General features: G+C 46.4%; 1 protein-coding gene across 3 annotated transcripts in view; it reads right to left on the bottom strand.

Annotated features, from left to right (window-relative positions):
* The window catches only part of ABCC4 (ATP binding cassette subfamily C member 4), a 247,992-nt gene that overhangs the window by 154,052 nt on the left and 77,429 nt on the right, over positions 1-16,511 (bottom strand). For 2 of the 3 annotated variants that reach the window (XM_027590484.2, XM_027590485.2), the window contains 4 exons: positions 15,321-15,446; positions 13,968-14,217; positions 5,767-5,868; positions 52-141 (listed from right to left, as the gene is read on the bottom strand). In XM_027590484.2, coding sequence (XP_027446285.1) covers positions 52-141; positions 5,767-5,868; positions 13,968-14,217; positions 15,321-15,446 — 568 coding nt within the window. The remainder of the gene's footprint in view (positions 1-51; positions 142-5,766; positions 5,869-13,967; positions 14,218-15,320; positions 15,447-16,511) is intronic. The other variant, XM_027590486.2, reaches the window with a different exon arrangement.

Genomic DNA, 16,511 nt, shown 5'->3' with positions numbered 1-16,511 from the left:
ACCTCAGGAATTTAATATGGGATGTGGTGTGGCAGTCAGCTGATGACTTACCTTTCCTGCTCCCACAGGTCCAATCACAGCTAACAATTCCCCGGGTCTCACAGTAAAGGAAAGGCCTTGTAGGGTTGGCGTTTCTGATGCCTACAAAGTGAAGTTTCAATAAAGTAACACAAATCACCTCCAAAAGAAAATAAAATCAGTCACTGATATGTGAACAGAACCCACATCTGTCTCCTTCCTATTTGAAGATACTGTGTCCTGGAGTCCTTTTCACTCAACTCTATTTCTCTGGGGTTTAGCTGCCTTTCGGAAGACCTGTTCTCCTTCTGGATTTGCATATGAGCCCAGTTCTAGACACTCACAGAATTTAAGTGGTAGAAATAACAAGGCACCCTACTGAAATGAAAATTTCTTAGCACGCAGTAACATTAAAAGAATATAGTTAACAGAATATTCAGTATGGGAAGGGATTTTTGTCACAATTTTTAAAAATTTTTTATTTAAATTCAATTTAGTTAACATATACCGTATTATTAGTTTCAGGCGTAGAATTTAGTGATTCATCAGTGGCATGTAATACCCAGTCCTCATTACATCACGTGCCTGACTCAATGCCCACCACCCAATTACCCCATTCCCTCATCCACCCCCCTCTCCAGCAACCCTCAGTTTGTTTCCCAGAGTTGAGAGTTTTTTATGGTTTGCCTCCCTCTCTGTTTTTTATCTTTTTTCTTCCCTTCTCCTGTGTTCATCTGTTTTGTTTCTTAAATTCCACATATGAGTGAAATCATCTGGTATTTACCTTCCTCTGACTTATTTCACTTAGCATGATATACTCTGGCTCCATCCGTGTCACTGCAAATGGCAAGATTTCATTCTTTTTGATGGCTGAGTGGTATTCCATTGTATATATATACCACATCTTCTTTATCCATTCATCAGTCAATGGACATCTGGGCTCTTTCCATAGTTGGGCTATTGCAGACGTTGCTGCTATAAACATTGGGGTGCATGTGCCCCTTCGAATCACTACGTTTGTATCCTTTGGATAAATACCTAGTAGTCCAATTGCTGGGTCATAGGGTAGCTCTGTTTTTAACTTCTTGAGAAACCCCCACTGTTTTCCAGAGAGGCTGCACCAGCTTGCCTTCCCACCAGCAGTGTAGGAGGGTTCCCCTTTCTCTGCATTCTCACCAACATCTGTTGTTTCTCCTGACTTGTTAATTTTAGCCATTCTGATTGGTGTGAGGTGGTATCTCATGGTGGGTTTGATTTGTATTTAGTGTGGGAGGTTTTTAAAAGTTTACATTACGACCCTTGGTTTTAATCTTCTATTTCATTAACTGCCACAAGGTGGCAGCATAAGTACACGGCATGCCGGGGAACCTTTGCTAATAAGTAATTTGAAATCTCCAATAACCTCTCCAATTCTCGTTTGATAAGGAAGGAATCTCAGTAATGCTCACGAAGCAAGAAGGCACTTTACATTTTAAGGTCACTCTGGGCAAAAAGAATTCTGTCAGTGGTGGTCAAGGCTGTAATCAGAGACCAAATTTAACACCAACAAAAACACTGAGTAAATGAGAATGGGATTGCGGGCCAGTGATAAATTCTGAGTTTCCTCTCTGTAGCATGCCTACCTGCCCTAAACAGGGACAGCAAAGCACTTCTACTGTTAAAGACACAAGGAGGTGTGCACAGCAGCACAGAATCTAACACAAGGAAAAAGGATAAAGCAAAAATCATGCTAATCAGAAGTTGTATTCCTGAACATTCTATAAATTCTAAGATAGAGACTTAGTGTTAAGAAAATTTTAAGTACTCATGTTAAAAAAAAAAAAAGTTCAGTTTTACAGTTCCACAGTTCAATCTATTCCTTAAGAGATCAAATTAGATTCGCTTCCATATAGAACTTCCAAATATTAGAAAATCAATTGCTAAGAATGAAGGGTGTATTGGAGGAAGAAGGGAGAGTTTAGCAGAACATGGTAAAAACCAAAATGAGGTTTCCTTTTCTCATTCAACGACAATCAGTACTTAGAATTATCTATCTTTTAAACAAAAGGCAGAGGGTACAAATAAGTAGAAGGATAGTTTAAATTGAGATTATAGAACCTCAGTAGTAGTCACCAACTCTAAGAATGTTAGTCCAAATCCAGATATGAAAACTATCAGAAGATGGATCAGAACTGTTTAAGGCGAAATTACAAAAAAGAGCTCCTATTTGGGGATAATCTTGACTGTGGGCTTTGTTCCCCCTGTTATGATCTCCGCCTACTTTCCCCTGGGATGCTTCTGTGAGTCCTGACCATGCATGCACAGCCCCATGGCTGAGGATCTAGTGAAGTTATCTGAATCCCAAACACTTTCTGAAGACCGCTTGTAAGGGGCTAGCATTCTGCAAACACAGGTGGGGAAAGGTCCTCCCATATCACAGGAAACTGACCAGAAGAGTTGATCCAAAGCAATGCCACCTCCTGCATTCTAGAAAAGGATTCTTCAAAAACAAAGGGCAGAAGCTGCTATTCAGAACATCCCCTGCAAGTACAATGACCTGCGATGGTGGTAGGAAGAATCCAACCCACGGATAAGCGAAAGCATCAGAGTTTGGGCAGCTGAGCTAACCTTCCCACAAACAGGTGCAGACCTGAACATTCCAGTCATGAGCTTCAGGACCTCTCTCTACATCTTGAGTGGGTACATGCAATTAAGAAAATGCCCAAAAGACTAAATGCACAGCAGGAGAAGTAAAAGGTCTGGGTAATTTACAAAATGAAAAATTTCTCTGGAAAGAACTGAATTGATTATAAAATGGGTACGTTCTAAAACGATAATTACATTTAATCACCAAAGAAAAACCAGCCTCAGATTTTATCAGAATTCTAAAAACTATTAAGAACCTTGGGACGCCTGGGTGGCTCAGTCGGTTAAGTGGCTGCCTTTGGCTCAGGTCATGATCCCAGGCTCCTGGGATCGAGTCCAGCATCAGGCTCCTTGTTCAGCAGGGAGTCTGCTTCTCCCTCTGCCTGCCGCTCCCCCTGCTTGTTCTCTCTCTCTCTCTCTGACAAATAAATAAATAAATAATCTTTAAAAAAATAAAAACTATTAAGAACGTGGATTTCAAGGGCGCCTGGGTGGCTCAGTCATTAAGCATCTGCCTTCGGCTCAGGTCGTGGTCCCAGGGTCCTGGGATCGAGTCCCACATCGGGCTCCCTCCTTGGCGGGAAGCCTGCTTCTCCCCCTCCCCCTCCCCCTGCTTGTGTTCCCTCTCTCGCTGTCTCTCTCTCTGTCAAATAAATATTTAAGTAAAATCTTTAAAAAAAAAAAAAAAAGAACCTGGATTTCAAGAGTAGAAATATTTTTTTAAGCTTCTCCACTCCTTTCTTCATGTCTCGTAACTAACTAGTTCCTATTTTACTACATTTGACTCAGTTACGGCTACAAACTAATAAGCCACATACCAACACTGGCTTCCTGCTCCCCGCACCCCAGAGTTTCTTTCTGGGGCCAGACAGGGAGTCGCTTCCCTGTGGAGGCTTCAGGGTCAGGCGCTGCTCTAGTGTGACCAGCAGGGGGCAGCATCTGACAGTTCAGGGGCGCTCGGTCTCCGCTAAAGCAAGGCACTCACACCGGGGCAGCACTCTGTGCCAGACACCTGCTGGGCCCCCGGGGAGGCAGCCGGGAACCACACAGACGAATACCCCTGCCCCGTGGCGGCTTGGAGGTTCCCACCGGACCATGCACTTCAAAGCTGACAGACTGAAACCAAGAGCATTCATCTCATGAATGAAACCAGGTGGGGGAGACCTTTGCCCAGCGACCCACCCGGCTGTCTAGTGCAGCCGGTTAGAACGTCCACGTCTTCTGCCTCCCAACCCAGCAATCGCTGCATTCGGCCTCAGCTTCTCTCCCAAACCCCCAAGGTCTGTGCCCCTCCCCACACCCAAAGCTCCCTCATCTGTGACCTAACCTGACAGGCCCTCATGACTCCCAGCGTGAGGCACAATCCTTCCACAGATGAGGTCGGGACACCAGAATGGGGTGTCCTGTGCTACAATGCAAGCTGCAGAAAAGTCTGAGAACATGTTAGTGAGTACTAAGAAAAAGAACAGAATTGCTCGTTCTACGGTGCTGCAGGGTTTGGCACAAAAGCCATCTGGTGACGGGTCATCATACAAAGTGTGTGTTAACTACGTCAGTGCTTTCGACCTCCACGGCATTCACAGAAGAGAATTTCAGCAGTGCTTTCTAGAAGTGCTTACAGTGCATCACAACGAGCATGATCAAGCAGGAGGGAATCTGCTACACCAAGGTAGAAACGGTAGGTGAGGTAAAGCACCTGGTGTGAGCGTCCACGTGCAATGGTGGTGACGTGGCTCTCCGCGCTTGGGCACATACTACTGTTTGGTCGGTACGGACGGCGGGCATCGCGTGAGAAGTAGGCCAACAAGGCACAGGTGGCAAGACATGGAGTCACAGGCATGAAAAGACAGGAAGGCTCCAGGGTTAGGACGCTCGCAGCCCTGAGAGCAGGGAGACCGGAGGGGAGGTGGGCAGAAGTGCCGGGGGGGTACCTGTGTGGCTCCTGGCCCCACTCCTCAGCCTCCCCTTCCTATGCTCGCGGTTGGCTCCTGCCGACCTCCAAGCCACCCGCAGCTCAGCCCTGGAGAGCACCGGTCTGAGGCCAGGAGCAGGACAGGGGGTAGGCTGGTACCCACAGCACCTCCACCTGCCGCTTCACCTCTGCGGTGCCCACAGAGCAGGCCCTCACACCACAGTCCCCACTTCTGCTGGCAGCCAGGCTCCTGAGCTCGGCTCCAAACGGGTGACCCTCTGGTAGGGGCCACCTCCTCCCTGCATCCCTCCAGCCATTGCTCATCTCTCGGTTGCCTCACACACCACCATCCGCCCCCTTTGCTCCTTGGTTCTTTCACTGCCTTGGTAACGAATTCCCTCTCTGGTCGTATGAGTTCCGTTTTCCTGACTAACCCAGACTCTGATGGGAGATGCACATAGAAGACCACGGAAGCAGGCAAGGAAAGCATTTCATTTTTGGACAAGGGAGGCTGTACTGGGCCTGCAAAGCTGAGAACGTGAGAGTGGTCTCTCCTGTATTTCCCATTTGCCTAAATGTCATAAATAAGCCAAGTGTCAGAAAATCCTCATGACCTCACCTATTCTGTCAGCTTGCCACGGAGCGAAACCCTTAAGTGGGGAATCACTGGCACCTACTATGCCCGCCTGCTACCTCCTCCCTGCCCTTGGCGGCCACCAAAGAGCCAGAACCTTCCAGAAGCTTAGCACAGGGAAGCCATCACCCTACCCCACAGTGAAGATCCACATCATGGGTTTCACTCAATGTGTAATAAGATGGTCTGACAGCATCAAAGTAAAAAACATATACAGATTCCCCAAAGTCTCTCATCTATAACAATGCATATTTGTTAGTTAACCCATTCTGTACTCTATCACTTGTCTGTTCAACCCTGTAAATTCTAACATTGCAAACCTATGTACTTATTCAAAAAAAATGTGATAATACTTGGAAAGTTCTCTTAAAGATGAGATAAAGAACAACATGTCAAATGCCTTCGACTGATTTTATACTTAATCTCTATCTTTTGAGAATTTTTATAGCATACTCTCAAGTAAATGAGGCTGGTCACATTTTATACGGTGTGAGAAAAATCTCAAAATTCACTATCACATCTACGTGCCCAGTCGTCCTTTAGTAGTTGTGATCTCTTAAGGGAAGGGATTCGTTACCTTATCCCAAAAGGCAGTGAAGTCTTGCACATGCACTATCATTTTACCATCTGATGGCAGCTGAGGGGTGCGCTGTGAGATCTCATCAAGTAACAGAAAGTTCTGCAGAAGAAGGAAAAAGGCGAGTTGAACCGCAGGAACAAAGCATATGCAAAAGTAACTGCTTTCCTGGGAATTTGCAATGTAGCATTTTACACAGCCCGTACATCACTTTGCCAACTGTATTTGAAGGCTTGACAAAAATCACAACACAGTATGCATTATATAATTATAAAATAGAGTGTATATACACAAATAAAGAGTTCACAAAGCTATCTTTGTAACCTTCTCAACAAGTGTCCTGATTCTTCCTTAAAGAGAAAATATAGCTCCAAACAGCAAACAAACACATTTAGAACCCGGACATTTTTATTGTGTTACTTCTGTGTTACCAACAATAAACAGGGGAGTTGGTAGGAAATGATTTCCATAAATATTTACCTAATCCCACCATGTGCCAAGCACCATGCCAGATGCTGGGAACACAATGATGAAGGCCACCGTCCGGCCTTCAGGAATCAAGTCGGCCGAAAAGGACAGGGGCTGGAGACACGAGACCAATTTACTGTGACCTTTCCCTGGGCGCTTAGGTACACTTTCTCCCTGGACGTGTCAAATCAGCGTATCATTCGTCATTAACTATCCCTTGTCATCATTCTTTTTTTTTTTTTTTTAATTTGAGAGAGAGCGTGTATGGGCCGGGGGTGGAGGGAGGGCAGTGGGGGGGAGTGTTGACATGAGAGACGCAGACCCCCCGCTGAGCAGGGGAGCCCCATGCGGGGCTCGATCCCAGGACCCCGAGATCATGACCTGAGCCAAAGTCAGATGCTTAACCAACAGAGCCACCCAGGTGCCCCTCCCTTGTCATCATTCTTTAAAAAAAATGCTCCTAGTAAGTTTCTAGCTCTTAAAAAATATTTTACAAGCATTTTTCATTGTCCCTGTCTTTTCTCCTTAGTAAATACCCTCGGCAGCTGAAATGGCCGCATCTTGCGCTTCCTGCTCTTTTCCACACAGTTAGCTGCTGCCCGCTGTCCCGCTAACTGTTACAAATGTAACATAATCACATATATAGGAAAACGCCTTCTTGCTCTGCAAAGGCTAGACATAATTCCATGAGAAAAACTGCACTGGTATAGAAATGAGATAAACAACCAATACCACCCACCCCCTCACCCCCAAAACTTTGAACGTGTGGCAAAGACTGTTAACGGCCCTCAAAATCTGCTCTCATTCTCCTGGGGAAACAAAACCCTAATTCACAGCTGGTGCATGGCAGCCTGGAAAAGGGACTCCTCTTCCCAGCCTCCCAAGGAGCTGTGTGTAGCCACGTGATTAAGTTCAGGCCAGTGGAAAGTGACAATGTCCGAGAATCCTTTTCCACCCAGTGGCTTGGAAGTTGTCAGCTAATAGCCAAGGCCTCACACAGTGAAATAATAAGAAAGAAAGCGTCTGAGTCTCTAACACCACAGAATGAATACTAGCCATGGAACTTCTTAGCGGGTGAACTCTGTCCTCCCAAAAAGATATGCTGAAGTCATAAACCCAATGACCTCAAAGTTTGACTTTATTTAGAAATGGGATCATTGCAGATGCGATTAAAGTGAGGTCGTAACGGAGTAGGGTGAGTTCTAACTCCAATGAGACTGGTGTCCTTATAAGAAGGTGCAGAGGGGCGCCTGGTGGGCTCAGTCGGTGGAGGATGTGACTCTTAATCTCTGGGGTGTGAGTTTGAGGCCCACGTTGGGTATAGAGATTACCTAAAATATAATACAGAGATGACCTAAAAATAAAATGTTGAAGATGCAGAGACACACAGGCAGAAAGCAGCGAGGAGACGATGAAGACAGAGATCAGAGTGACAGCAACAGCAAGCTGAGAAACGTCATGGTCAGTCAGCAACCACGGGAGCCAGAGAATGCATGCCAGGAGTCTCCCTTACAGCTTTCAGAGGGCTCGTGACTTGAGGACACCTTGATTTCAGACTTCGGGCCTCCAGAACCGTGAAACCACAAATTTCTGTTGCTCTGATCCACCTAAGTTTGTAGTACGATGTTATAGCAGTCCTAGGAAACTGACACACAACCTTAGGAAGATCTGTCCAGGAGAGATAAATCAACTACCCTGTGTATGCAGCTTTCATGATTCTGGGGCAAACCTAACCCTAACCAATGTAGGAAGCAACTGAAGTAAGTCTGTGAAAGCATTTTCAGGAAACATATAAGTCACCTGCTACTCCAAAAATCGTCAACACGCTTGAAGTCGTCAAAATCCTTCTGCCAGTCATAAAGCTACAAATCTGAGTTCCAAGTTCAACTTCGAAAGAACCAGTAAAAGCCGGACATGCAAAGTTTCCTCTGTGCAGGAAAAGATGCTCCTGCGCATTTCTCACAGAGAGCCAGATGGCATGAGGCATGGACTGCTCGCTCATTCCCCGCTCCTCCGGGCTCGCTGGGGACTCTGCTCCTGCCCCTCGCCGGTGTCGAGCAGGGCAGCAGAGCGGACAGACAATGAGGGTTCCCTTGCAGGCTTTAAAGCCAGCCCGGCCCAAGCTCTCTTTCCCCACCACCTCTCCCACTGTCAACCAGGTAGCAACTCTTGCCTATTCTGCCACAGGTCAGCTCCTTCCAATTCTTCATTCCTCTTGAAACAACGTAATTTTGGAATGTCACCAGCAATTATTTACGATACTGACACAATTTTTTGCTGTCTCCCCATCCCTCCTGGTTCCTTCCCCAGCAGCCCCAACAGTGCCAAACTTATCCCAAACACCACCCCCTACTGATCGCACTGACACACCTCTGAGAATGTCCACCATGCTTAAACCCTTCAGTGACCCATGAGCACCTCAGTCCACGCTCCCCGAGGGGCCTCAACCATGATACCCTTGAGTACTAAACCCACCCATCCTTCCCAGCCTGTCTCAGATGCTAATCCTCCTGGGAACCAGCTCACAATGGCCCCAGCTGTCACCGCCCACCCTACTTCTGAGTCCCCAAAGGGGATGTCCAGTCACAGTGAGGGAGAAGACTAAGCCATTCACAGACTTACAAACAGCCCCAGCTCCAACATAACACTGAGCTTCACAAAGGGTCAGCACATCACGGATATCCCCTAAAGGTACAAACAGACCATATGACTGGTTCAAGTGAGTCTAGCCACTGACTACATCGTTACAGTCTGACACAGTATGCGTTAACACAGTATGAGTTAAGTATAAGGCAACAAGCAGAAGGTTATGAACGGTATAAATCTGGTCTAGACAGAATATAATTCCAATTTTATAGCATAAGCATATTACCAAGATAGAAAATTCAATATTCAGTATGTGTGTATTAGAATAGCAATTCCCCCCACCTTCAAGAAAATAAAGAAAAGAGAAACTATGCACAAAGTGAGAAAGTAAATCTACTGAGCATATGTCTGGAAATAATAGGTCTGAGTGGAGAAAGAAGTCACAGTCTCCCAGTGGTTAAATGAGACTCCATTCAACACGTGAACAGCTTGTAAAGGTGCCAAAAGTGCTGGTTGGATTTTTCTCTAGTACTCAGGCTGATGAGAAGGCTGACATTAAATTGCCATTACAGCCATGAAGCACATATCCAGAGCAGGTCATGCGGGAAAGTATCAGACATCAGAACTCAAGCCAGAAAAAATTGACTTCGGAGTGGCTGGTAGGCAAAAAGCCTAAGCAGCTTTATGAACAATATAACCTCAAAGACACACTTTACTGGGTGTAGACGTTGTTAAGACTCCCAGTGCTTTGAAGTTAAGACAAGATCTTTTATAATCCTATTGGACTCGTTCAATGTCACTAAGAGAAAAATAGAAGGAACTTCTTGGGCCTCTAACCTCATAATAAACCCTTCATTTTCAGCACATGGGAAAAAAGGAAATTGAAAAGTATGTGTAAAAAAGAAGATACTACACTATACAGCCTACTCGAGGCTTCCCGCCAGGGTTGTAGACCATATAGCACCATCTTGAAGGGGGAAAGGTCTGTTGGATTTACGTCCTACAACTCCCAAATGCAATCTTCCTGGAAATCATGCTGGATGGCCTGCCCAACCTACTGCGTCCAGCCTGCAAGAGACATTGTCACAGCCCCTGTGTGCCCACCAAGCTTCTGACCCTACAGTCAGACCTCACCTAGTCCTCACCTGCGCATCTTTTCTTCCTCTCCTGCTTGCCATTTTTATCTCTAACTGCACATGAACACATCTAAGTGAGAGGCACGGATAGGAAGAAGAGTGAACACTGGATCAGTTCATTCTGTTCAGTGCCTATCACCTCTATCAGGAACCTGAAGTCAAGACGTCCTCCTGAGTGGCTCTCAAATCTGGCCCCGGTCTATTCCAGCCTAATCCAAACCACGTCATTCCGTTCCTGGACTGCATCTTCCAGCTCTGCCCTGGGTAACCACCCCCACCTCCTCTGATCCAGTCCACAGGCTACAGCCAGAGTGAGCTCTGAGAAAGCAAAACACCTTCAAGTTGTCTGTAGGGTGCTGCATCTCCTGCTCAGGCCTCCAGCACTCTCTATTCTGCAGCCTCAGACATTTCTGGTTCCTCAAATTCATGGATCTCCTTTTAGCGTACCAAGCGCTTTTTAAGAGCTTTTGCCACAAAACTATCCCCACAAAAATGCAAAGTATCAGCCTCCTACCTCTCACAAATCCCTCTTCTTCCCCACCCCCTCCTAACACCCCCAACATGTAACTCTCAGGGTCACTCCTTCAGCCTTGCCAGGAAACTTACCTCCAAAATTACACCAGTGTGTCTGCAAAGCACCTCAGAGCACCTCAGACTCCCTTTCAAGGACTAATGACACAAAACGCATATTAACCACAAGTATCATTGTTTCAGTATTTATCAACCCTCACTTGATGATACATAAATTCCAAGCAGGAAGGACTTCTGTGCATTACCATCCTATATATGCATCTAGCACAGCCCCAGGCTTAAGGTAGGTGCTCAGTTATTTTGTGGAGTGACTGAATGAATTCCAAATGTGCCCTCCAACAGTCCAGCATAAACCAAGACAGCTGTTAGTTTCTCCTCAACGGATTTTAGTCTTTTTCTTTTTTTTAAGATTTTATTTATTTATCTGACAGACAGAGAGAGGGAGAGAGCACAAGCAGCGGGAGGGAAAGGAAGAAGCAGGTTCCCAGCTGAGCAGGGACCCTGACGCAGGGCTGGATCGCAGAACCCTGGGATCATGACCTGAGCTGAAGGCAGACGCTTCACCGAATGAACCAACAAGGCACCCCTCAACTGATTTTAGTCTTAACGTGATCCTGACATCTTTTATATTGGCTAAGCACATCCTGGCTTTGTGTGCTTTCTTCCACAGGTGGGGCAATGGTCTCCACACGAGGCATATTTTCAGATACACTTGCCTAAGACATAGATACCTTGGGCTCTGCATGACCTGGGGAATCAGAATCTCCAACGTGTGATAATTTAGTTCTAATAAACACTCCAGGTGATTCTGATGCACTCGAGATCGAAATTTCTTAAAAGTTTATAGAAACCCTACGGGCTGAAAAAGAGTCTTAGATCTAAAAGAAAATAAGATACTTCGATAATTACATCAACACCACCCTGAAGCAGTTTCCCACACTAACCACACCCTTCCCACCACTCCTCTGCACAAACACATCTGGATGCTATAGTGAGAGTAGTTTTTAGATGAGATTACCATTTAAATCAGTGCACTTTAAATAAAGCAGATTATCTTCCATATTGGTGGGTGGGCCTCACCCAATCAGTTGAAGTCCTAAAGAGGAAAGAAAAGACTGACCTCAAAAGAAGAGAATTCTATCTCCAGACTGCCCTCCGACTGGAGGTACACTTTAAAGCTGCGTGGTGTTAATCTTCCTTTATTTCATGATGGCCAAACTAATGTTGCTGACCAAGTAAGACTGGTGTTTCTAACTATCTACAAGGCCCAAGAGCCAAGCCCAGAAGCCAGGCCCAGAAGCCAGGCCAGCAGAGTCTACACTGACTGTGCCCCAGTAAGATCCACCAAGTCCAGCTGGGCTGGTCTGAGATACACAGATGCACACACAGAACAGGGGAGACGCAGATAAATACCCAGATCCCCTGGGCCAGGAACCCCTCAAGGCCTGCTGTCCCAGGAATGCCCATCCAGTCTGCTTCCTCACTGCGTTTCTCTAGTTTCTAGTACAAGCTGGACCACCCTGCACCTCTGCTGGTCCCAGCCCTTTCCTGTAACTTTTGCTTCGGTCAATCCAGTATTTATCTGCTGCCCATGATGTGCACAACATGGTACTAGGAGAGCAATGTAGGCAACATAACGACTGGTAAGAAAGCAGGGTCTGGTAAAAACCCCGTGCATCACTGATGAGCTGTGTGCGGGGGGGGCACGCTGGCCCCCCTCCTGCAGGAACGCTTTCCTACCTGTCAAGTGGGGACACTCATGCTTCTGTGTTGTGGTCAGGATGAAAGGACATCATGTGCCTGGACCACAGTAAGCACTGGCTGCAGTGGTGACAATCGCAAAATTCCAGGAAAACTTACATCGGAAGCTGGAATCCAGAAAAGTTCTCTGTACACTTAGAACATCGCTACGGCCAAAGTATGCTCCCAGATGTGCTCTTTCAAGACGCAAAAGCTACATAAAAGAAATGTTAATGAGGGGCGCCTGGGTGGCTCAGTTGGTTAAGCGTCTGTCTTTGGCTCAGGTCATGATCCCAGGGTCCTGGGACCGAGTCCTGCATTGGGCTCCCCGCTCAGAGGAGAGTCTGCTTCTCCCTCTCCCAAATAAATAAATTTTTTTAAAAATCTTTAATAAGATAAAGAAATTTTATTGAAATGCATGGGTCACCACTTAAAAGTTGCTGGAAGCCCCTGTCGGAAAGAATATTGATAAACTTGGGGATCAGAACTGACCCCATAAGACTGAGCTCTCTCCTGGGTAATATTTTTTTACAGGATAGAAACTTTGTCATAAGAAAAATCTCAGCTTTTATGAAAAAAACTATTAAAAAAAAAAAAAGAAAGGAAAGGAAAGAGAAGAAAAGAAAAGAAAAAAAGAGAAAGAGAAAAAAAGTCAAGCCCAGAGCCATCAAGCTCACGAGAGCTGTCTTACTACACATCCAGCGCTGTGGAGGAGCAGGAAAACCAGATTTATTTGCAAAGCCCAGGCACTCAAGTTCACGCCCTGGCCCCCTCACAGGGCCAATTTATCTTCATTTTGGACCTCTTTATAAACACACAAATACTTGAGCACCTACCATGTGTGGGGCTGCATCTTGGTGATGTAAGTTATTTGCCCTGAGCAATGTAGGGACAGCTAATTTGGAAAAGGAGGTAGTGGGTATGGTGGACGGGGAAAAAAAAGAAATTTGGAGGACCTTCCCAGAAATGGGCTGAGACAGGCAGAAAGTGAAAGGAGACCCACAGGCATATCAGAAACCACAAGCCAGGCATCTATGGAGGAAGGAACCCACCTTTCATCAGGGAGAAGCGCTCGAGGCTGAGGCCACTCTCCCTGCCCACGGAGCAGGGCCCTTCTGCAAGGTCTTTCCTTCTCAGCCCAGAGAGGAATCCTCCTCCCTGCCCCACCCCCCACCCGCCTCCCCAGACTACCAGTCGCTACCTAGTCATTCAAGGGATGAAATCTGCTTGTGAATTTTCTCCTGCTGTAGACGTAATCACCCTGCAGCTATCACCGATACCCCACAGCCCTGGGCCACTGCTGTTTATCTTGCCGCCCATACATGAGCAGCGACTATCTGTAGTGCACTCTACCTAAGACGACAGGGAGGGGAATACAGACATCATTCTGGAATGACTGCTGGCTTTGATGCTGAGAAAGTTAAACCTCACCTAACCACAACATGACACCAAATCAAAACAGGCCTTTTGCTTCAAATCCACCTACAACTTCAAAAGGTTGTTTGTTGGAGCGCCTGGGTGGCTCAGTCGTTAAGCGTCTGCCTTCAGCTCAGGTCAGGATCCCGGGGTCCTGGGATCGGGCCCCGCATCGGGCTCCCTGCTCGATGGGGAGTCTGCTTTTCCCTATGCCCCTCACCCCGTTCATGCTCTCTCTCTCTCGCTCTCTCTCTCAAATGAGTAAATAAAAATCTTTAAACCAATAAAAAAAAAAAAAAATAGATAAAAAGGTTGTCACCAGACCTTGATTCTTTGGATGCTGATGACTGCCTCGGACACCTTCTCAATGGCCGCGGGGAAGAAGAGGGTGACGGTCAACCGCACAGCCCCATACAGCGACACTGCCACAAACACATGGCTGGCTGTGATCACGTTGCCAAGAAGCACATAGGTGGTGAAAGTCACAAAAATGATGATTTTGCTTGCAATGAAAAACGATGCCAAATTCATTCCTCTGAGGTAGGAACTGCTCAGAATCTTGGAAATTTCCTTCCTGGAAAAGAGAGGAGGATACAGGTTTACAAAGGAAGCATCAACATCCAAGTCGTGAATTCAAGTGCCTTTTGCATGTGGCCCCTTTCCAGGGAGGGACATGGATTAAGACAAATCTTTCCTCACATTATGGAAATATCCTACAGCACACAGCCCGGGGCCAACCCCAACACAAGGACCACACACTCATAACCACTTCGCTCATCTGAACTAAATGGAGGCTTCATGTCGCACGTTAACATCCTGGGTCAATCCAACAGCATATGAACATTCAGTCAACAGACGTGCGTCAGTACAAGTCCTGTGCTGGGCTCCTTGCTGATGGCAGACAGACACACAGCCTGTCTCCTCTAGGAGCTCATAAACTCATGGGAGAAGGAAAAAGCAACCTAAAATATGTGCATGAGACGGAAACGGCTCGCAAGAGGCCCCATGGGCCCACGGAGAAGAGGAGTCTCACTCAGAGCAGTGGAACCTGGGGCTGGGGGCTTTGAGCTAGGTTAGGTGGGCTTGCTGGGGGCCTAAGAAGGCAGCTGAGTGCAACCGAAGGAGAGGAAGATGCAGCTACAAAGCAGATGCAGTGGTGAGCAGAGGGGCGGTGCTGACACAGAAATACTGTGCGCACGAGGGCCAAACGCACCAAATACTTAAATCAAAGACTGAAAACAATTCCACAAACATAAAGTGAAACAAAGCGGAACAGCATTTCCGTGGCTCTGCTTCTCTGTTTGGCATGAATAATACTGATGTATACAGTTTGGCCCAATCTCTACAATCTTCCTATTTGTTCTGCGTTAACATAAATTATAGTTTCCGTGTAAATGTCCTACTTGCAAATACTACCAGCACTGCTTGTTTGGGATTCAGGGTATTAAGAAACATCTGGAGTTTTATTTTTGTAGTAGTAGAAGCACATACACTCTCTCTCCTTTAAGAAGACAGTAAATGGAAAGGCGGGTTAATACGGTGTACAGCGCGAGGCGGGGTGGACAGTGTTTTAGTCCACATTCTAAACTTTCAACGTCCGAAGACACCTCAAATATTTCAGTGAAGGCAGGAGACAGAAAAGTACAAAAACAGGCTGTGATATACACGGCATCTTACCTTCTCAAGTAGGTGATAAGGTCTGCAAATGACTTTTCCCAAGCATACATTTTTATTATTCTTATGCCAGTTATAACTTCATTCATGGTCCTGATCCTGACGTCTGTGAAGGCTGCGGTCTTACTCCTAAGGGGACAGACATGGGAGATGAGCCACCGCCCCACTTCCTTTCTCAGCCACAGGCATAGCCCAAGAACCAGGGATCAAATGATTCCCTACGGCAGCACCTTTGCTCAGACAACACAGGCAGCTCCTACTCAAAACACAAATGGAAAAAGACTTCAATTAGGAAGTCAACAATCCATCCCAATTCAAGAAGTAATTTGGAGAACTTGCAATAGGGGCTAAGGAAGGCATGAAAGAGAGGCAGATACAAACCGTCTGCTCCAGGAGGTCATGGTTGGGTAAGGAAGGCAGAAAGGCCCTGGAATTGAACCATAATACGGTTGGCTGTGGTATAATAAGGTGGGAACAAAGTGCTGGGGGGCAGAAAAGAAAGGGCTGTTAATTCTACTGGGCAGAGGAGAGAGCAAGAGAAGCTTCAGAGTTCTGGTAGCACTGGAACGGGACCCCAAGGACACAGAACATTTCTCCATGGCAAAGACAGCAAAGCCATTTCCAAAGTGAGAAAACACCACGAGTAAAGACACATCAGAGAAAACTGGATGCGCTTCAAACAGCGTATCATCACGCACCTGACAACCTTCACAGTGACCCACTTCTAACCCTCTGGAACCATCAACTCCTCTACCACATACGCTGCTAGGACTATGGGACATATAAAGACACAATCGAGGGTGACCTTGCCCTTGGGGAGCTTGTAATTTAATGGACACACTGAATTAAAAACAAGACACACACCTGCACACCTGAAAATGGTTCTAACACAAGTATCATAAAAATACACAGAGCCAGGGGCGCCTGGGTGGCTCAGTCAGTTAAGCGTCTGTCTTCGGCTCAGGTCATGATCCCAGGGTCCTGGGATCGAGCCCCACATCGGGCTCCCTGCTCAACGGGAAGCCTGCTTCTCCCTCTCCCACTCCCCCTGCTTGTGTTCCTTCTGTCAAATAAATAAACTAAAATCTAAAACAAACAAACAATACACACAGCCAGACCCGGGCCTCGAAATGGATATTTAAATTGTACTATTATTCAATACGTGTTTAAATAACTTCATCATATGTAAATTCT

This window comes from Zalophus californianus, chromosome 3 (assembly GCF_009762305.2).
Source record: "Zalophus californianus isolate mZalCal1 chromosome 3, mZalCal1.pri.v2, whole genome shotgun sequence".
Classification (NCBI taxonomy): Eukaryota; Metazoa; Chordata; class Mammalia; order Carnivora; family Otariidae; genus Zalophus; species Zalophus californianus.
The sequence above is the reverse complement of the archived record's forward strand: the minus strand, read 5'-3'. Positions and strand labels throughout refer to the sequence as shown.